Source organism: Antennarius striatus, chromosome 22 (assembly GCF_040054535.1).
Source record: "Antennarius striatus isolate MH-2024 chromosome 22, ASM4005453v1, whole genome shotgun sequence".
Lineage (NCBI taxonomy): Eukaryota > Metazoa > Chordata > Actinopteri > Lophiiformes > Antennariidae > Antennarius > Antennarius striatus.
The window spans coordinates 4,325,372-4,347,500 of record NC_090797.1 but is presented as its reverse complement, the minus strand read 5'-3'; the positions used below and the strand labels follow the sequence as shown (position 1 = coordinate 4,347,500).

Here is a 22,129-nt window from a genome sequence, read left to right as displayed (position 1 = left end):
AATAGATTTGAATGACCCAAAAAAGAAAAATGAATTTATATCCTAGAAAATACCAATATAACTCTTTTAATACTTCATGAAATGGATTTTAGGACAATTCTTCCTGTCCTGAGTGTCTTTAATCATCTCTATGGCTGTTGCACAAGTCAATTAAATAACTGGTCAGCTGCCTAAAAAAAAAAACCACTCAAGTACATTGTGGGCGCTGGCTTCACTGGTCTTGAATATACTTCCTGTCAAGCAAAAATCTGCTTAAGCTGCCAGTAGCCGCTGCCAGTGCTGGCTATATAGGACACACTCTTCAATGGTAGTCTTGAAAAGATGAGACGATTGGCTGGAAAGGAGTGAGGATGCAACATGCCGTTCCAGATTAATGTTTAATTTTGTTGTCTATTAGTGCTAAAGAACATTTTGTACCTCCTGTTTTACAACACTGACAGGAGTGGCTCTATGTGTACACATGTGTTTGTGCATGTGCATTATCCCTAAGGAGGTAATTACTACTCTAAATAGTCCTGCCCCTCCTCTTCAGAATGGAGAAGTCGCTGACCAGGACAAAACACAGTCATGCTGAAAATTTAGAGCCAAGCACAAGGACATACAGTATATGGAATATAGAAATGACAAAAGTTGTGTCTAAAGACCACCACCAGAAAAAACTACATTTGGACCACTGTGGGCCAATCCTGCTGCGCTATGAAGTCAATGGGATTTTGTTTTTCCAGGTGTATCCATAATCAAGCCATGATTGTAAATAAGTGGTTGAAAAGGGCAAAAAAAAAATGCTACCATTACTTATGTTAAGTTAAATTACGTAAATCATGAACAATCTTTGGGACGTTCTACATAAATTTAAACTCTGCATTTAACGCCAGCCTGGCTGTGACCAATCCCATCCTGTCTCATCCTCCTGCTCCTATGAGACTGGAACATCAGCTAAGAGCACAAGGTGAGCTTCATTTATTTGGTTCTCCTAGAGATGTGTCTACATGTAGGGCAGTTTTAGTGGCTGAGAAAGAGGCCTTTGGCGTGAGGATTAATTGCCAGTGCCACCACCCTTTGCCAAGGAGATTTTTATCGCTGGTTCTGTTCCATCAATATTGTAGGAGAAAAAGGATGACTGGCAGTAGTGAGAAGCAAAAAAAAAAAAAAAATTTAAAACTTTTTTGCATGACTATTTCACCCAGCCCTTCCAGATGAGCATTGGTCATTTCCTTGCTGCAGGAATATTGTCTTATATATATGATCTGCACGATGACCCTGCACTCCTTGCTGTTCATTGACTCTAATATTCATGATGTACTGTATGACTTTGCGTTCACCCTGCCACATTTGTTAGAAGTTGCTCTGCGAACTACATGAATGTGACTGATTTTCCATTCTCCAACATTCCTCTTCCCTCTGCTTCTTCCCTCATCTCTATCCCCCTCTCCGTCTGTAATTTACTGTGCTATTGGGCGAGTGTCAGTGAAGACGAATTGGCTCACGTCTATGTATTAACCAAAGTCTGGCCAGGTACGTTTTGCACTACAATTCCAGTTCCTGCATGGAGCAAGTGATTTGGAGGCTCTATCCATCTTAACCCCGCCCACACTGCAGACGCGCACACACACACACACACACACACACACACACACACACACACACACACACACACACACACACACACACACACACACACAAACAAAGACAGAGCTGTGTATCTATAGCTCCATCCGATGGGTCGCTGCTGCCCATGTTCCCATATATCAGAGTTTCCTATCATCCATGAATCAAACTCATAAGGATCAGACGGTTTGATGGCACTTCGGTCAATAAAGACCAGGTCCATTAGAAATCAATCATGGTTTAATAGAGTATTGTATTCCTATTGCTTTTGCCTTTGTGTTCTTGTGATGTATGTCAGGTATTCTTGTTTTCCAGCTTTACTCTCAAGAAACACTTTTGCAAAGTATTTTATTCCAATAAAAGTACAAGAAATGACAATTAAATTGGACCAGATTCATAAAATATTTTAATACATAAATAGTTTCAGGGGACTACTTGAAAAAGCCAATTATAAGCATCCTTTAAATTCTTATATAGATGCTGCTTTCTACTTAAAGGCACATCACTGGTGACCACATGCTGTGCTACTCACAGCTGTCTCTTTTTAAATATGCATTTTTTTCCCACTTGCCTTTCGTATCGAATCTTACTTCCTTTCATGTAACCCATAGCTTTATTAGTTTTCCTCGCTTTGATTTACCTCCTGGACATCTTGTTTCAAAAGGAAATACATCAGAATGGGAATCATCCAGAATCTATAACACAGTACTTCCTGTACATGCAGTAATCAGTAATTCACCTACAGGTAAATCATGACCTGATCATCACACTGATCACGATTGTTGCTTAAAAATTAGTAAAATGCTTATGCTAATGCTATTCATATTGATTGATAAGTTGGCATCTTACCTGGGGTGTACCTCGCCTGTTGGCGTATAAGCAACAGACGTGTTACCTGAAAGGTGGATAAACAGCTGCAGATGAGAGGGATGGATGGATGGATGGATGGATGGATGGATGGATGGATGGATATATACAGATACTGTATATTGAAATAGCTGAAAAGGAAATTTGTGTTTCAGTCAAACAAACATCTGTTTGGATCCATCAGTGGTTTTAACTTCCAGTTATTAAACAAGCTCCCTATGTGCATCCTCAGCTGTTGTATTTCCTTGTAACACGCTCTTTGTTGCTAAATTAAGTCGTACAGTTAAGGATTATGAAGCGTTTTAGGTGCACGCGCTCAGTCTCACACACGAACACTCTCACACACACAAATTCACACGCAAAGTTCATCCCCCCGTGGAGAGCCATTAATTTGGCCAAGTTGATTTGTTCTGAAAGGCTCTGAATTCATCACAGCCAGACAGATGGTAGGGAGGGATTTCCTCGAGGGGACAAAAAAAGGGGAGAGCGACAGAGCGACGTGGATTCGGCGGGAGACGAGAACGGTGGAAATGAGAGGAAAGTGGAAAGTATGAAAGTGTTTTGGTAGGGAGGGAATAATGGAGGGTGAAATGGAGAGTAAAATGAAGGAGGCAGACAGAGACGAGCGATAAAAGGTCAAAAGAAGAGAAAAAAAAAGATAATTGATAGCAAAAAAAAAAGAGGAGAGGCGGGAAAGCGCCGTCTGTCATTTTAGAGAGATGGAAACAGGAGTGGAGAGAGGTAACAGGAAGGAAGAATTGTGTAAATAGATAAAAGAAAATGGGGGAAAGCGGGTGAGAAATGTTTGTGTTTCACTTTTCACTTTAGCGTTTCAAAAATCTAACTATTTGCTTGCTCAAAGAAATAGGGATAATGAATAAAGACAAAAGCCACAGAGCTGCCTCCCTCCAAAAAAGCACTTAATCACTGTCAAGTTCCTGAAGAAACACCAATCAATATTTATCTACTGACAATGGAAGAAATGATGTGTGACGTGAGAGCAGTTACTGGCTTTGACAAACCCCACAGATAATTAGCATCTGACTCTGCAGTTACCCTCAGCTTCACAGCACTTTTATAGGATGTTTCAGCTCATTGCATCTGTTCCACCGCCCATATCTTAGCCGTTAACTGTTCAGCTCTCACAGATTTTGTCAGCTTTATCAAGTGGAAAATAAAGCTTTAGATAAATATTTAACAGCAGCTGCCTTTTAACAGAACTTCCAGCAGCTAAAGAAGCAGGTAATTTCCCTTAGGAGTAGGTGAGGAGACCAAACCAAAGCTAAAAGGAGAATGAAAATTTGACATTCAGTTCAGCTTATCTGAAATTACTGAGCCTTTAAGGCCTTTCACGCTGATTCATTTGCATTTCACCCATACCCAGGTTTTTGGGGGGTTTTTGCCCCCGGCTGAATTTGTGTGAAAGGGTTAATTATTTTTAAAGGTTAACACATTCAGTTTCATTTTAATTGTCTTGCCAACTCCTTTAAAAATCATATGGAAACACATGTGATACAAAAAATGTATAGCTACTCCTTTAAAATTCCAACCCCTCAAGTTATGGCAGTGAGATTGAATTAGTGAGTTGATGAAACACACCCTGCACCATGTTGATCTCCTTTCACATTAAAAAAAGATTGAGAAGGTAATTGAATTTTACACCAAATTAGTTTCTCAAAGTGTTCCCACTTTAATTCCTATTTAACGTGCGACAAAATAGCCCTGCAAGCGCTAAGTGCAATGTAAACATGGAGGAAAAAAGAACAAGCATGCTGGTTTGCCTTCACTCTTTGCTGTCTGTCACACACAGGAACATGTTTCTCCCTGTCTCTGTACTATGAATGATTTAGCGAGTGTGCCTCTTACAGTCCTGCTAAAGAAGGTTGTGGAACTAGGTTAACTTAAGGTAGGCTCTGCTGATTTTAAACGTGCCCACACATGCACACGAAAAGATGATGGCATGTTTTTACATTCGAAAGAAGCAGATTATTCATTTAACATTTGACCTTTCTGTTATATACTTGTAAAATATAATTTGCTACTTGTTCCAGTGGTCGACTGATAGTCAGGATGAATTTTTCTGTCCTATTCAGTGTGTGTATTCTGCACCATTTTCATCAGATTGCTTGATAAATCTATAAAATTGCCTCTGCTCGTGTCTTTGTCTGCATCCTCCATGTCTAAAAAAGTTGTGCATGTTAATGTGAGACAGAGAGAGGTTAGGGTGAGACAGAAGAAAGGAGGATGAGGGAGAGAAGTTGAGTCATCATCCGTTTTTGTCCAATCCCAGCTCTCTGCCTGTTGCTTTGGTAACGTGATGTCATAGCAGCCTCTGGCGACTCCTCTGAGGTTAGCGAGCTTCAGCAGGTGTGTGACTGCGTTCTCCTGGTACCTCCTTGTTTGACTTTACACCAGTAATTGTAGCTAAAAATGTCAAAGGTCAGAAGTTGCATTCAATTATTTATCAGTTGCTGTGCTTAAATCGATTAAGGTCATTTTGATGTCTTAGCGTTTGTGTGATCCCTTTGTGCCTGTTTGGTTGTGTAAGTGTATTTCCTTCCCTGTGAGTGTGTGCATGTTTGTGTTTGTGCTTTGTTATGTCTAACCTTTGTGTTTATAAGTTTTAGAGTTATCTGAGTGAACCTTTTTATATTTTTCTCTGCAGATGCGTTAGTCGCCTGCATGCACGGCAGTCTGTGTGGAAATACTTGTGTTTCTGAGAGTTTTCTAATGTCAGGGGTTTCTTTTCAAACTGATCATTGTAATCAACTGTTGCTGAACTTTTTCACTCTCTGAGGAGTCTGCCAAATTTTCCAATAACCCCCTTTGCTGGCTGGAACAGTGTTTGTTGCCTGGCAACATCAGTTTATTGAATAATCTCCATCAGAAAGTCATGCTTTCTCCTTAGGCTCTGCTGAATGCAGCTTTTAGGAAACACAAACAGTATTTTGGTGTTTATTGTATAATATTAAATATATCAACTTTATGAAATAGATACAGTGTGCATCATATATGTAACATGTTTCAAATACAAATTTCTAAATAAAAATATAAACTTTAAAGCTGCTATTACAATTTTGTGATTCACTAAACACAAGAAACATGACGGAAGACAGAATCCATGATGTTGACTTCATAGAGGTCCAAATTTTATTATTTTGCCTGCGTTCTGTCTTCTGGAACCATACACTGTTCGTTACATAATTTTAAAAATTATTTATTTAAGAGTCAAAAATGAAACCCTTGGTCAAATGGTCTTAATGTAGTCTAAACTACTTATAGGAAATTCAATATCCTGAACAGATACACAGGAATTTTGTTGTGTTCCCGCATTATTCTTTCATCGCACCGAAATTCGCAATATCCATTTGTTAATTGCACTTTTCAGTACTGAGCTTAAATTCTGTCAATCATTTTTAAGTTGCTTTTATTTCTGGGCACGGGGCAAGTGACTCAATCACAAAACATTAGATTGAGGGGTGGATTTTGTTTTGAGGTGGTCAAAAAATCAGTTATGAAAAAAGGGTGGATGTAAAGCGTGACAGGAAAGATGTGGTAGCAACAAAGGTTTGGAGCCGCCTCTCACACTGTTCCATCACACTGATGGATTTGTTGATGAAAACAGCGAGAGAAAACAATGACATTTCCAAGAGAGCACCCGATAATCTTTTTTATGATGTTTTATTTCCAGAGCATGTCTATCTAATTTGCACTTATACTTTCTAACTGATTGCTATATTTAATTAATGTAGAGTGCAGAGTCTGTGTTCTGGTGATGACCTTTACCTCTGAGTATTTGTGACTCCATGGTCCACCCCATGGGTGTTTGAGCGTGCATTTGATTAAAACAAGCAGAAAAGAAATAAAAATGTTCTGGCCACCACCATTGTCCTTATATTCAGTGCTGCCTTTACTCCGGGGTTTTGCAGAGAACCCTCTACATACGCTCTTATAATATAGGCTCTTTCTTCTCTTCCGCTCTCATCCCTTCTCCTCTCTTTCTCCACAGTCTGTCAGACACTTGACACTCTGCTGCTCCATTTAGCAAAAGGCCAGCATGTTCATCACCTTCCCCCTTCTGTCTGTTCAATTATGGTTTTGAGGCAGGACCATTCAGCTCCGGTTCCTCGAGTATATTGTCATTAATAATTGCTGGATGTGTTTTCTTCATCACGAAGCGCTGCATTCCTGTACCCCACAAGAAAAAAAAAAAAATTGGAGGAAAATGGTTATGGTTGATGGAAGCGTGCAAAATAACAGATGGAGGTAATGAAGACCAAAGTTTTATAAGCATGTTTTGGGAAATACAATTATTTTAGTGTAATTGAGTAAAAGAAAGGATGCATCACAACTTGTAATGATTTTTTCTTCTTCTCAGGACTATCAGGAAAGTTTTTTTTAAAAATGTGTGCATTTGCGCATCTTTTTACAGTGGCTTGTCAGTCTTTTTTTTTCACATCCTCCAAATAGTTTGTTTCTGTCGGCCTGTAATCCATTTACTCGTTCACCTTTATCCTTTCATTTTCACTGTTTTCATCCCTCTTCCCTCTATCTCATTGGCATAAAAACCATTAACTCCATCCTCTGGTTCTGTGTATCTTTTTTCAAATTTATTTCTTCGTTAATTTGTTTCCTGTTGAAAGTGCACTTCACCGTGATTGGCAGCTCACGCTAATTGTGAATCCAACTGTGAGGTGAAAGATACGGTCTCACAAGCAATCAGGCTCAGGTGAACACACACACACAGCTGCACACACACACACAAGGGCGCACGCACGCACACACATACAATTGCACACATATAAACACATACTTGAATATTCGAACTAAACATACAAGCACTGCATGCAGGCTGTGCACACATTGCAGAAAAAAACGTTTACTGCCATTCACACTCATGCACACACACACGCACACACACATACAAACACACACACATAGGGATCTGTGCAATGGTTTTAATTAGATTTGGCCCCCAACTCAGAGAGAGAAAGAAGTCAGATTACTGCTGCCCTCCATAATGGCCTTCCAACACTTCATGTGAGATTATGGTGGAGAGAGATAACTTAAATCATGAGCACCAACGTGGAAAAGAGACGTGTTTTTCTTCACGCCTGATTACATGAATCTCTACTTATTCACAATATAGTCCTGACAGCAGCTCAGACCTCTGGCCGCCCAGAAAACTGCAGATTTTAATACTTTGTCATTTTTGAATGGCTGTCCTAGAGGCGTCCGAACAGACAAACAGCTCCCCAATCAGCTGAACAAACATGTCTGTGTGCACGACTGATTACAGGCTGATTACAGTCACGATTTTGAATCATGGCTGATTTTCAGAGGATTAAATGGAATCCATGACTCACAAACCAAACACACATGCATCCATAATTCATCACCTAATAGCAGTTTTACAAGCATTATTAAGTGAACTTTTCAGAACGTTGCTTTGGGCTCAGATAAAACACGACTTTTCATTATATGAGCATTTTCAAAGTCTTATTGTTGGTTTTAACTAAAAGTTGATCTTGATTTTCTGATATTGGAGTTGACTGTCAGGGAAAATCATAACTCAAAATAAAACTCATTTAAAAAACATTACTTTGCACTGCACTGCTAAATCAACAGAGGGTTTCAAGGAGAATTTAAAATAATGTCCCATGTCATGATGTAATATTTCTATGTTTTACTTTTTTCTACAATAATGAAAATTGTTTGGGCTTGTATTGCAAGACAAATTCCTGTATTGCAACCAGATCCTTTATTTAGTTACACAATCACTATAAGAATTAATTTGTGTTATATAAATTTAACTTATATAATGCACTTTTTGCAGTCAGGCTGCCAACTAGCACCACAACATTACTGGCATTGTGCTGCCTCACAAGAAAGTGGTCGCATCCACTTTCACACTATATGAAAGGAAAACTTCACATCACAGCATCCTTAGCAGTGATGTGAAGTTCTATATAGGGTTTGCAGTGATGAGGAAATGGCATTATCTTTCTTACTGCTCAGCTAACAAAACAAGAGCCTTTCGCTCTGCTCTGGTTTAACCTCCTAAGCACACCTTAAATCACCTACTCCACAATCTGCTCTCCCTCGTGATAAAACCTCTCGGCCATCTGACTCCATTAAAATAATTATTCTGCTGGGTGTATTTAGTGCCGTACATGATGATGCACTTGTGTGTGGAGTTGTGTAATTGTGCGCGTTGTCTATCCATCTATATGAGGGAGGACGTGTGAGGGGAGGTGGGGTTGTGTGTTGACATGTGTTTGTACGTGTCTTGTGTATTGTGAGCAACGCGGAGGCTTTCCCTGTGTGGTTTGCACAAAGCGTGCTGGGAGGAAAACGCTGAGTCTTTTCTTTGACGCTAATATAAAGTGTCATATCTTCCCTCACAGTGTGTGTGTGTGTGTGTGTGTGTGCGTATTTGTTGTGTGTGGGTGCGTACAGTATGTGTGCACTGAGAACTCATGCAATTACAGTTCTTTTCTGCATTACCATGAAGTATAAAAAGCTGATGGACGTACAGCCCCAAGCCAACACAAGAAGTTACTCTGCACTTTGTGTGCATATGTGAAACAACCTAACACACATTCATTCTTGGCTTAATGTTTTGTGACTGGGACTGCTATGTTGTTGGCAGAGGTCAGACACATGCACAGACACACACAGGCCATCTAACAATAGCCGCTTCACACAGCGGTACTGAAGCTCAAAAGGCCAGTTACTGAAAAAGGATTTTCACACTGTAAGTTGAGCTGCGACGGCAGAGCTGATCTGTACTACAGGTCCTCTTCCAGCCTGTGAGCCAAGACAGAGAAACCTGGAATGCTAATGGATCATAGAAAAAAGATTAACGTACACTGGTAAATAGGTGGAGCTGAATGGAGTAAATAGAATAATTTCCTATTATATCAAATGATTTGTGGCAGTTAGTCTCTCAGAAGGTCTTTGGCACTCTTTGGTGTCTTAATGAGGGACATTTAGCCTGATGAAGAAGAGTACAATCACTGGTGGCGGCGGTGACTAATGACTCTGCTGAGACCATTGACACCAGTGAACAAAGGGACTTCTGTGGTCCGTCTGTGGTGACTGGCTGGTTTCAGAGGATGAGCGTGAAGATCTGTTGGCTTAACAAAAGAGTTTTTCTGTAGTATCCAGATTCTGTGTGTTCACAATATATATAAAACACATCCTCTACTAGAAATATCAAGTATCAGGTTTATTTTACTGTTTGATCCCCCTCTCCTTCTCTCTCTGCAGCCATTGGTGTCCAAATGACTCTGGAGGTTCTTGAGTCCAGATTCTGGGCCATCACAGCCCAGGTGAGTTCATTCCACCTGATTCTCACCTGATTTTTGTTTGTCTGCCATTACTAGAACAAAAAGGACAATCGATTGTTAAATGAGTGCTTCATATTTTAGATCTCAGGAAGAAAGAAAGTTTTCACTTTCAGAACTTTAAACAAAACAGAATGATGAATTTCAGGCGCCACCATGCATGGAATTAAACCCTGTGCTTATTGCATTAATGCTTCAGAGTTTCAGTTTTAGATTAATATTATTTGTCTTGTATTTTTATGTCCTCCATAAAACAAATTAATTTCAGTGCTGTATTGGCACTAATGAGAGATTTTGTTGCATTTATGGTTAGGACAATGCTTGAGGAATACAAACAACACAATCATTCTCTTCTTTAGTTACTGAACAATAATGCAATCCACCACCTTTATTACCCCCCCGAATAATGATTGCTACTGATGCTAATGATTCATCAGTCTGTAATTGATACACACCAGACTGTTCTCGAACAACAACCATCAATTCTTAATTCCGCAAGTTGGTTGAGAGGATCGCATTAAAATACTGTTATGTGTTTCTCAGAAGGCAACTTAGGACAACCATGTAGCCCGATTACAGCAAAACAGTGACATGGAAATCCATGTCAGCACCTCCTGATGGTTCTATGCCAGCAACTACCTAGGAAAACTGTACTTATGAATAATTAAACAGCTATGACATCAAGAGATACTTTATTCAATATTTTTGTCCACAAAATGTCCCCACAATTCTAAAAGATATGACATTTTCCCAGCTATTTGTTGAAGTATAACCCACAGGGGAGCATTGACATGAATCTAGTGACACTACACTTATTGTGAGCAAAAATCCCCCTCAAATTAAAATTAGATTTGATATCTGTCTTTAACACTTAGCTGCTGACATATGGTAAAGCTCAGATTATTAAACAAAATTAGACAAAAGACAGATTAGAGCTTTAGACTGGATTCATATCAAATGTATTTGATTATTTCTCAGAACACCTTCCTTTCTGGGAATATCTCTTTAAACCACCAGGCTGCTCTGACACCATTTATTATCATATAACAGGAGACAGGGATTATTACAGATTCTTTTTCCTGCTCCATTAGTTGGTAATTACAGCATTTAAACTTAATGCAGTGGTTTCCATATCACTGCATCCCGAGTGTTTACGCCACCTAAAATATTATTTTGAGGCTCAAAATGTCATCCTTATAATTATTCCAATCACACTGCTTTTAGGTGGGAGTCTTCGTGTGATTCCTTTTACGCAAACATTTTATTGCGGAAAAATATGCTTAATTTGGCGCAACAGCTTTCTGATAGCACGTTTTGTCTTGACTGCCCCCACCTCAGCTCTACTGGCTCTAAAAGGCAGCAGTTAAAATATCATTAAGCTAGCTGGCTATCATTTTTATGATGGATAGCTACCGCAGCTAGCACGGATCAGCTGCTCCTTCTGTGTGTGGATGTTTGTGCATGGGTCTGTGTTAGTGTGGAAGTGTGTGTGTGTCTTTCTTAATGTTATTATGTGTCACATGGACAGGGACCATATGCATGACCATCTGTGCACGACTGCGTCGTTATGTCCATATTCATTCTCCAAGAACTAGTTAGCATCATCTGCAGCAGCCTTGTTACCTATTAGATTTATCCTTCATTGAAAGCCATTCCAACTCTCATCTCTTTTTTCCGCCCAACCACTTTTACTCCCCTACCTTCTGTCCTCTCCTCCCTTCTCATATCCTTTATTCCTTCTCTCCTCATCTCCTCACCTCCACCTCCCCCCTCCTCCTCCTCTTCAGAAGGCTTACATAATCATCTTGACTTCTCGTCATGGTGCCATTTCAAAGCATTTTTATTTCATAGGATTTTTTTTTTGTGTGTGTGCATGCACTCACGGTATTTGCTGGCCTTGACTGTGTCTGTCCTTGTGAGTCCATCCATGTGTGTCTGTGTGTGAAGTCTTTCCTATTTAAAGAGATCAGCTCCTGAGGGGGTAGATATACTGTACCCACTGTACATCCAAAACTACAGAAGGTATATTTAGGAGCAATTTCTGCTATAGCCATGGCTATAGCAGTCTTCATTAGTCTTCATTACAGACTGATGAAGACAAATAGTTAGCTAATGCTATTTTTTATTTGTAATTAAATGTGTTAGATGAGTACATATCTTTATTGTAGATAAATTATCACTGAAAGGAGCCCTGCACATAGTTTTCAGCACTTAGTGGAAGATTTATTTAAGTGAAGTAAGTCCTGCTTGGCCTTAGAATGAGGTTAAATATCTTTAAAATAAGGTGTTGGTTGATGAAGGGAGACAGCCAAAGAGGCAGAGAAAGAGCATAAATGCAAAGGAGAAAAGAAAGATTATATTTTTCTACACCTGTCCCTCTGACATTTTAAGTTTTCACCTTAAATCACCTTATATGAAAATATTCAAAGTGAATCCTACATTGTGAGAATGTATTCATCTATCTCAGCCCGTTGCTGCTATATTTTGTCTGACAGCATGCAGAGACAGCATGTTAGTCGTGAGAATCAAAAATGAGGACATTCACATGTGCATGCTCATTATCTAATGGACAGTTCTCTTTTTTCCTCATCCTCTCTCATACTGATAGCACTTTCTCACGTCTTTTGTATTATGAAATGAAAGTATCTGTGTAATTAGTGGTCTGTGTCTGTAAAAAAATTATATGATGGTTTTATTCAAATATATCTGGCAATGAAACAGACTACAGACACAAAAACATTCAGCATAGTATAGAAGATTTTTCATTTGGAGCCTGTGTGCAAGTAGTCATGGTGAGACATGGCGTGACAAATGATGCTTTCTATATTTCTGGATACAAATTTATGAACACAGGATCGCGGGAAGCAGCCTTTACATGCCTCCCATATTTAGAAATCTGGCTGATGTGTGCTGTAAAAGCACTGAAAGACAGAATGCATAAATTCTTATAGAGGAGCTACAAACACATTAGAACAAAAACAGGTCAAGGCAATTAGCTTAGATTGGCAGTTTTGATCTTCATTCATTGGCAGGATTGTGGATTGTGAGACAATCCAATTGGCCAAGTTTTTGTGATTATTTGACTGTTTCTGTGGAGCAGTCATCAGAGAAATAGCCTCTTTGCAAACAGGAAACACAGATCTGTTGGAGCCTATCCTGGCCATTTGCAGGTGGGCGGTGGGGTACAACGCGGTTGAGATACCAGCTCATTGATGGCTGAGGATGAAGTTGTCTAAAATCAATCAATCAAATTTTATTTATATAGCGCTCAATTACATCGGCAGACATTTCAAAGCGTTTTAACAGACAGAAAACCAACAGAACCCTCGAGAGCAAGCATAAGTGACAGTGGCGGGGAAAAACTCCCTCATTGAGGAAGAAACTCTGGGCAGAATCCTGACTCTGGAGGGCAGTCATCTGCCTTAACCAGTTGGGTGAAAAAGAAATAATCCGTTGATAGAGACAGAGCAAGGAAAAGAGAGAGACACAGAGGGAGAGAGTGGCAGATAAGCCAGATTGAATTTCCAGTCCATATTGTGTTGTTGTTGAAGTGGGAAGCCACGCCCACACAGAGGTGAGGTGGGCGGGTCCACTCCCAAGTCGACCCTATGAATGGACTGTGTTTGAAATTTCAGTCGTTCGCACAATAATTATAATCTGATGGGATGTATTTTGCTGGACAAAAAAATGCCCTGCCAAAATAAAATGCATGCCATTTCAAGGATTTTGTGCTTTAATATCTCGTGTCACCAGTCACCATAACAGCATTTGCAGGACTAGGAAATCCTGTAAATATTTCAAAACATCTAAGGAAGGATCATCATTCCTCTCGGGTCACTCCCTGAACCGAAGTTTATAAATTTCACAAAGCGGTGATGGGAAGCAGAAAAAAATACTGACGCTCAGCTGTAATAGGATTGAAAAGGATGATAGATTGTCTCATTCATACATCGACACGCTCTGTATATCATGACCATGATTCCAAAGATGTATTGTCTGCAGACAGCAATCCACACATACTGTGGACATAGCATATAGTCGAGAACAGAACCGCTGACATGTTGAATCATTGCCTTTCTACTGGTGAAAGAGTTAGGAGGTGAATTTAATGATAAAGTTATATATGTTATGGAAAAAGCACCATGTATTTTGTTACTCTTCATTTCATTAACTTACAATGTTCATTCATGTGTTAAATATCTTCAGCCTGCTTGATATCCAGACAGAACATTAACTAAATCTACAACAAATACAGTCAATCATCAAATCTATTGTCGTCCATCCCTCAAAAACCTCCTCCGACAAGACGTATGGCTTAAGGGAGATGGACAGCCTATTCAGTGCTTTAACTTACACATCATTAACTGAAGTAATGTCTCATCACACTCTCTTTTTAACACCTTTTTGTTCTTCTTTTCTTTTCCTCTCAGCCAAATGACACAGATGTAAGTATGCATAATTTCCTCTCTTCACTCTCCTCTCAGTGCAGACTCAGGATTTAACATCCTCGGCACCTGCTGAGCTCTGTGAAGTCGGCTTCACACTCCACTCAAAGCTGATTGCATGCACACACACTCACACCCGCAGTCATGCAGAAGAGAAACATTCGCAAACTTGTAATTGACACCATCAGAGGTAGACAACACCCATCACTCACGAGTTAACACATTGTTTTTACACTTACACCTACACATGGACATGTCTGCACCGGCACATGTTGTCTTCAGACTATGTGTGTATGCCATTTCCTTCAATACACCAACATGTTTTCCTCCAAAAAGAATATGCTTGACAGAAAATAACACATATCACACTTCCAACTACCCCTGTCATCTCGTAGAACATCTTCTGCTTGTTAACGGCAAAGCACACTGCAAATATTTTACTTTCTTTCCTCCAGTGCTCTGATCAAGAGGGAGTTTGTCCTCTTCGGTGCGACAGCTTTGTGAGTACATCCCGCTGCTTGTGTGATATGCACTGAATATACACTGCATCTACAAGCTAGAGTGAATTGACTATCATTCTGTGATATCTCTGTATTATTTTGATGCAATACAAACTAACAAAATTTGAAGAAAAAAAAAATGACTCACAATGCTGTAAATTATGAGTCACTTCATAACTCATGATATAAATAATTGAATTATTTCTATGTTGTCTTTCTCAGTGGATTTTGACTGAGAGCTTTCTTTGCATAGGTAATGCTTTGTGTCTCTGCCTGTCATTTCAGGATATCGACTGCTACTTGATTGACAACAACGGCTTTGTCCTAATTTCCAAACAGCGCAGCGACGTGAGTTCACGCACACAAACATTCACTGAAGCTGTGCTTTCCAGGCTTTCAGACTTGATTATACCCGTACGCTGTCTCTCAAGCTTAGTCATTGCCTAAAAAAGAAAAGGGGACACACTTGGAATACTAATACAAAGAATCCCACACTCAGAATTACTTTTATAGATCTCACAGTCACTCAAATTTACAATGTGACTCCATTAAGGAGAGAATTCTCCTGTGAATCGTTGCAAAACAGCAGCGCATGCATCCTGTTCTTGGTCAGGACACGTTCCAAAGTCTAACTAACTATGAATAGGACTTAAAACCACCAATTATATTTTTGCATTTTCCATTCTCTCACACAAACTTACTTGCCTCTAGAATGACCTCCATGACTTATGGGCCCAAATAAAACAATTTCAAGTGGTTTCAGCCCTGCATCCTTCACAAGTTGGAATTTCAGCATTCCCCCCCTACGGTTACCGTCAATAATGAGTGTATGCAGGAAAATGAATCAAAGTTAATGCATCAGAATGACTTTATAGACAAGGATGACAAATCCCAACCTATAATTTACACAACACAACAAAATGTACTCAAACCAAAAATAGTGTTCATAGTGAACAGTGAAATGAGGATATGCTGCATTTATTTTTAAGAAACCCGTTGTGGCTTTGTTCTCCTGAATTAAGGAGACACCATAACAAACACTGATGTTGTAAAATGCATCGTATGCATAGTTAAACTGATTGTTAAAATAATTGGATGTATAGTTGAGCAGTTTCTGTTTTTCTTTCTTGTGTCTAACAGGCCAGAAGATTTATTGGTGAGATTGATGGATCAGTGATGACCACACTGATCAGAATGGGCATGTTCAAAAGGTAAAGCCTAGGTTTCATTGGTTGACTGGTTGACCAAACATCCTGTAAAGACATCTATAGGCAGGGAGCTGCAGTGTCCTAAATTTTGCAATATTCAGGGTGAAATTGTGCATCTTGGTCTCTCATATATAAAGCATCTGAATCTGGATCATGAATTTGATTTGTATACAGCTGCACCATGCATTAATATGCAAAGAAGTCTCTGGAGCTTTATTTTACTGCTGTATAATGCAGCAGTAAAATAGAGTTTCTCCCCTACTCCCAAATTTGCTAATTTACCCATCTTTATGATTTTTTGTTGCCTTTTTTCTTTTTTGCCCCCTTAGAGCCTCTTTGACTGCTCTATATTTTTTTCCCCTGTTACTTTTTGCCTGTCCTTTATGTTTGAAATCTCATGAGTGATGTGCTATTTTTACACAGCTAAAACATTTCGTCACGCTTCATTTGACATGGCATATTACATAACTGGTTTTGAGCACGCATGAACTTCACCGGCTATTTGTGTGTTTGTTTGTGTTTCCGCTCTGTGCACTCTGTGTGCGTGTCTCCAAATGTGTCTGTACTTTTTTGTGGTCTTGTGCTTCTACCTGCAAAAGGATTCCAAAGACAAACGCACAGCGGTATTAAAAAGACACAACTCTAGCCTTGAGATGATTTACTCTCATGCATCATTAGGGATCACTCTTTCTACAAGCCTAGCTCTATGGCAGTGTGTGTATTATTTTCTATAGGGTCAGGGCGTCAGTGTAAAACAGCAAATTACTGCCGGAAGAACAACATCATCCGCTTTTGTTTGTGTGTTTTTCCTCAGGGTGTCCTTGTTCGACTACCAGGCCATGTGTAAAATGAACTCGCACTCTATCAGCAGCGCTCGTCCACTTCTCAGCGTATGTATGCTGTTCTTACATCGTATATGAAATAAAGATAATAATCTATTAACTGTTATCTCTGTTTTCAGCCCTTCTACGGTTTGGCAGCAGCCCTCAAGTGGTTCCTCTCCAACTTCCTACTGTGAGTCTTGCCACAGGCAATCAGAATTTCATTAAATGTCATTTTTCACAGTGTTATTTGAATGCACCACCAGTCAGCAAGATCTGTTTTTTGTATGTGTGTGTGTGTGTGTGTGTGTGTGTGTGTGTGTGTGTGTGTGTGTGTGTGTGTGTGTGTGTGTGTGTGTGTGTGTGTGTGTGTGTGTGTGTGTGTGTGTGTGTGTGTGTGTGTGTGTGTGTGTGTGTGTGTGTGTGTGTGTGTAAAAGTGTGGAATCTTTCTTTTACTTTGGCTGAACATAAAACATTAAAGTCCAGTAACTATCTTTACTTGTTTCTTTTGTAAAAAGTTCGATGAGAAGATCAAACCAACTCTATTTTTCGTATCACAACGGATTTTTTGAAACAAAAAGTCACTTATCTCCAGCTACAGCTTGTCTGCACATTAAGACCTGATGAAATCCCAAGTCATCTTTATATTCTTCACACATTTTATTTCAGATTAAACATTCAAGGCTTAACATATTAGTGAGTTTTTGAGATAGGGGTAGGAGGATGTCACAACTTTGAGTTATGACATCCTCCTATTTAGAAAACAGCTCTGGTTGAAAAGAGCTGTTTTCTAAAGAATCCTCTACTGTTATTACCCTATACATTTGATCGTGAGGTAGTTTTGCTAACCATTTGACTATTTACTGTGAGGCTGGAGTCACGTGGGGCGTCCTGCAGCTTCATTAATAGGGACAGATTGATCATCTAGTTAAGAAAATAGCTTCCAAATACACCAATTACTTTTAAAGAACTTCAGGACCCATTTTGATATTCCCATGACACCACTTTGGGTCCTGGCCCAGTTTTTTGAAAGCTACACACAATCTGCTGTTGTCTTTAATGAAGGCAGCCTAACCGCCTCTCTCCCTCCTGTCCCGTCTCCTCTTCCCTCTTCTCCACAAGGTTTCTCTTGGAATTCAATATCTGCGGCTTCTGGCACACAGAGCATTTCACTGAAGGTGAACATCTCCATCTTTAACGATGAATTTCCTGCAATGTGTGCTTTGAAATGCATAATTATGTATATTGTACTTAAATGATCATAACCTTCACAGCGGACTTAGACTGGTGTAAAATCTGTTTTATAAACTGATTCTTTGTAAATAAAATAAATTCTAATGAGATCCCAATTTAGATTTAAATACTGTCTAATTGTTACATGTCTGGGAAATGATTCTCATGTTCAACCCTTCAAAAAAAACATGACATTTTCATCATGTTACCACACTTCAACAGCAGTCACTACCGTGAGTCGTTCGCACCATTGATCACCAGTCTAGACGCCATTATGCAGTAACAACATCACATCCTGTGATGCTCTCACTTGTCATCTGCCTCTGTGTCTCCATCGATCACTCATTCACCCTCCTCATTACTCCGAATGTCAATCATTCGCTCTTCGTTTTACCTTTACTGTCTTACATCATCATGCCTCCATTCAGCCAAGCCGTCCTTCACCGTTTGTGAGTATCTGCTGTTTTGTAGATTTTGCATTTAGTGTGCAGCGCGGTGTTTGTAGTACACTTCAAAATAAAATGGAATTTGGTGTGTCTGATTATGGAAGTAGTGTTCAGTGGAAAAATAGTGGCAACTGGCACGTTCTTCAACCCCTGCCTACCCCCCAAAAAATTGCAGTTTGAATGTAATTATAAGGAAATTTGACAAAAAGCAGAGCTCACATTCATCTGTGAAATCCCCTACCCCATCATTTTGTTTGTACACGCACACCAAATCCAAATTTATTTGGAGTGCACACTTAGCTAGGGCAACTCTGGCAATGGTAAGCGCAATAAATGCCTGAAGTGGAAGCATTTAAATAGTATCCTGAGTTGTCCCATCGTATATGCTCCCCCCGGTCCCCCACTGAAATGTCACACATGAATTTTCAAGCACACTTCTGATTCTGATTATCATCCTCAAGACATAACACACATCTGTGTCTCTGTTAGCTTCAGCTCATAAGAAAAAAGGGGACATCCTGCAGCCATGTGATACCGAGTACCCCAGCTTTGTCCATGAGCCGTCAGTCAAAGAGACCAACAGCATCATTAAGTGTGGCCGCTGCCAAAAGTAAGCCCCCACTCACACACAGGATCTGCAGTACAGCCCTCTATAAGACCTCAACCAGTCTTATTAAATTGCCCTTCCGAAATCCATTTTCTGCAGCTTTGCTCTCTGCATGCTGAGAGCAGCGTCTGTTAATAAAAGAAAGAGATTTCGGAAGGGGGAAATAAGTAGGAAGGAATGGAAGTACATCAAGGAGGTACAAGGTTATAGAAAAAAAACAAACCAAGAATCGTGTTGAGGGAGAAAGAGAGAGAAGAAGACTGTAAAACTGAGAGAAAGTGTTAAAAGATGAAAATGAAAAAACAGATGGGGGAGCGTGGGTGATAGAAACAGAGATGGAAAAACAGTAGGAGGCAAGAGAAGGGGGACGAGGATGGAAAGGGACACATCACAGCATGTAGGCATGTGTTCTGAAAGGGAAACAGGGACGGAGGCTGTGGTTTTGTGTGACTGTAGCAGGCTTGTGATTATAGGTTGACTGTGACCACCCTCATGAGGCTAGAAGAGGTATTAAGAACACAAACACTGCTTGCTGTAGGACCGGACAGGACTGTGTTAATGGCATGCATTACGTGAGATGTTCTCTGTCTCATGTTCTCTCTTTTCATGCATGTGCTTGTGTTCTTCAGGATGTTTGTAGTGCAACAGATTCCAGAGAGCAACCTGTTGATGTTGGTGGTGCAGGCAGACTGCGACTGCTCTAGACACTACTCACCCATCACCATGGAGCCCAAAGAAGTCAAATATATCCTTTGGAGATTTCATATAGATGGATAATACCAGTGTATCTTGAGAAATCACCTCACATGCTAAATTAGAAGCGGAGAAAAGAGCCTTTTTTGTGCTGCAGAGGACGTTGCTTCGAGCTGTGTCTCTTGCTCTGCAGATATACCAACAAGTAGATAGAACCAGTATTGCATATAGGAAAGGATCTCAGTCAGGTCTTGTGTGCCTGCTAATGGTGATGATAAAGGTTGCAGGTTGTGCTGATGTGTCGTAGAGACATTGAGCAAAGTCTCTTGGGTTTCTGCTGTTGCTCCTTCACCACGCTGCACATAATGCCTCAGTGAAGTGTGACAGGATGAGGTCGCAGAAGATTCGCAGACGGCCAGAGTCCTGCCACGCCTACCACGCCCAGGTAAGGGGGTGTCGTTGGTTGGTTGCCCATGAGTGGCCTTGCATGAAGCAGCATCTGTAGCCCAGAAATGAAAAAAAGAAGAAGAGAAAATAGACATTAAATTTATAAAAGAGATTATAATAAAATGCACCTCCTCTCATCATTTTATTAAGTCTGTTCTATAAACATGTTTTCAATTGTTTTATCATTGTCACCCATACATATATTATCATACTTGGCTTGATTTCATTGATAAGTAGAAAAAGAATTGTCATGGATTTTTGTTTTATACCCATAGGAGAATGCTAATGACTGCGGAGGAGCTTCTGTTATATCTCTCTCTGCCTCGCTCTTCCTCTCCTGTCTCTCCTTCCGGACTCTTGTCTCCTGATGATGGATGACATAGCTGTTTTGTTCGTTCCAAAAAGGAAATGAATGAATAAAGGCATGTTTTTTGATGCTGGACACCTCAAGTGGATTTTTTTGGAAGAAAATTAAGTCTTCACTTTTCGCTCACAGCAACCATAAAATTTAGTGTTAAAAATAACAGACTTTTAATGAGAGTATTTAAAAAATGACGGCTTCTGAACTGAGAACAGGAAACAACATCTGCTATCGTCATGAATTATGTTAGTTATGCTCTCATACAAAACCCTTGCGTCTCAAACTGAAAAGAGACTAAATGTGCAAGTAGTGCATTGAAGCCATGGGTGAAAAGAAACAACATAAGCTTCAAGAAAGACTTGCACGTATGTTATATATGCAGCTGCAGGCATGCACATCATGAAGGCTCCATCATACAGAATCCAAGGAGGAGAAGGGCTACATTATTGCTGTATATGGTAAATATTGTTGTGTAATATCAGTGTAGCTGCCAGAGGTCATATTTTATACAGTAAATTGTTTGCAATGTAAATTTCTCCAGATCTTCTGTAAATCTCAATGGGTCAGTGCCAAGAAACAACCCACACTGGACTTACATGAAATTCACTTTGATATATAAATGCAGAATTCCTCCAGGTCCTTTTTTTAATGGAATGTATCCAAATGTTTTCTTTCTCTGACATAACTTTTAAATAATGTCTGCCTTTCTGTCTTTATCAGCTTTGTCCTTTATGTCTGTGCATACTTGCATACTGTATGGAGTTAATTTAAAAAAATTTTAAAAATATATATATATATACATACATATATACATATATATACATATATATATATATAGTAATTATGTGGAACAAAAAACACATCAAAACGAACTCAAAACAGGAAAGTCATTTGTGAAAAAAACATTCAGCTGTTGCTGTGTACTAATCTCATCCTGGAAGTGTCATCTCAGTACAAACAGTGCATAAACAGTGTAAAACTGAACAGGGTATTTCTGGTCTCGCTTGCATTTCATATTTTGCTCTTCAGTAATTCATTGTTCTATATTTTGTGCTGTGGGTGTCCTTTAGTTTTTTCTATTAGATTTCTATATCATCACTCATCAGCAATTCTTTCATGACAAATTTTCCTCCGAATTAACCAGTTCATGAACATACTATGTTCCTTCTTACTGATATCGTCAGAATGAATATCATTCACCTGTCTCGTTTCAATTGACTTGTATCCATGTCACAGAGTGGTTAACTAAAGCCACAATGTGTAATTCACGAATAAAATGATCTATATGATTTTTCTACTGGATTTGCTGTCAGCCTGTGATCTGTTGGGAGTGTGAGTGATACATTTCTGGCCCTGCACATCTAAAAATCAGTAACCAGTTCCTATTCAAAAAAAGCTTCAATAACCAGAAAAGTATATGAAATTAAAGTCAGGTCCATTAAATTTTATCTAGTTTTCATTGACTAAAACTTGAATTTCATCAATAGCTGAGCTTTCATGCTCTTAGTACAAAGTTTTCTGACATAAAATACTTAAAATAGTT

At 39.4% G+C, this 22,129-nt stretch overlaps 1 protein-coding gene across 1 annotated transcript in view; it reads left to right on the top strand.

Annotated features, from left to right (window-relative positions):
* cacna2d4a (calcium channel, voltage-dependent, alpha 2/delta subunit 4a) overlaps positions 1-21,888 on the top strand; it is a 64,760-nt gene extending 42,872 nt beyond the window's left edge. The window contains exons 29-41 of the mRNA XM_068307380.1: positions 9,748-9,809; positions 14,255-14,269; positions 14,725-14,769; positions 15,055-15,117; positions 15,910-15,980; positions 16,792-16,867; positions 16,939-16,991; positions 17,922-17,977; positions 18,461-18,481; positions 18,968-19,088; positions 19,715-19,830; positions 20,141-20,223; positions 20,501-21,888. Coding sequence (XP_068163481.1) covers positions 9,748-9,809; positions 14,255-14,269; positions 14,725-14,769; positions 15,055-15,117; positions 15,910-15,980; positions 16,792-16,867; positions 16,939-16,991; positions 17,922-17,977; positions 18,461-18,481; positions 18,968-19,088; positions 19,715-19,830; positions 20,141-20,223; positions 20,501-20,593 — 875 coding nt within the window. The 3' untranslated portion in view covers positions 20,594-21,888. The remainder of the gene's footprint in view (positions 1-9,747; positions 9,810-14,254; positions 14,270-14,724; positions 14,770-15,054; positions 15,118-15,909; positions 15,981-16,791; positions 16,868-16,938; positions 16,992-17,921; positions 17,978-18,460; positions 18,482-18,967; positions 19,089-19,714; positions 19,831-20,140; positions 20,224-20,500) is intronic.
* Positions 21,889-22,129: the final 241 nt, after the last annotated feature.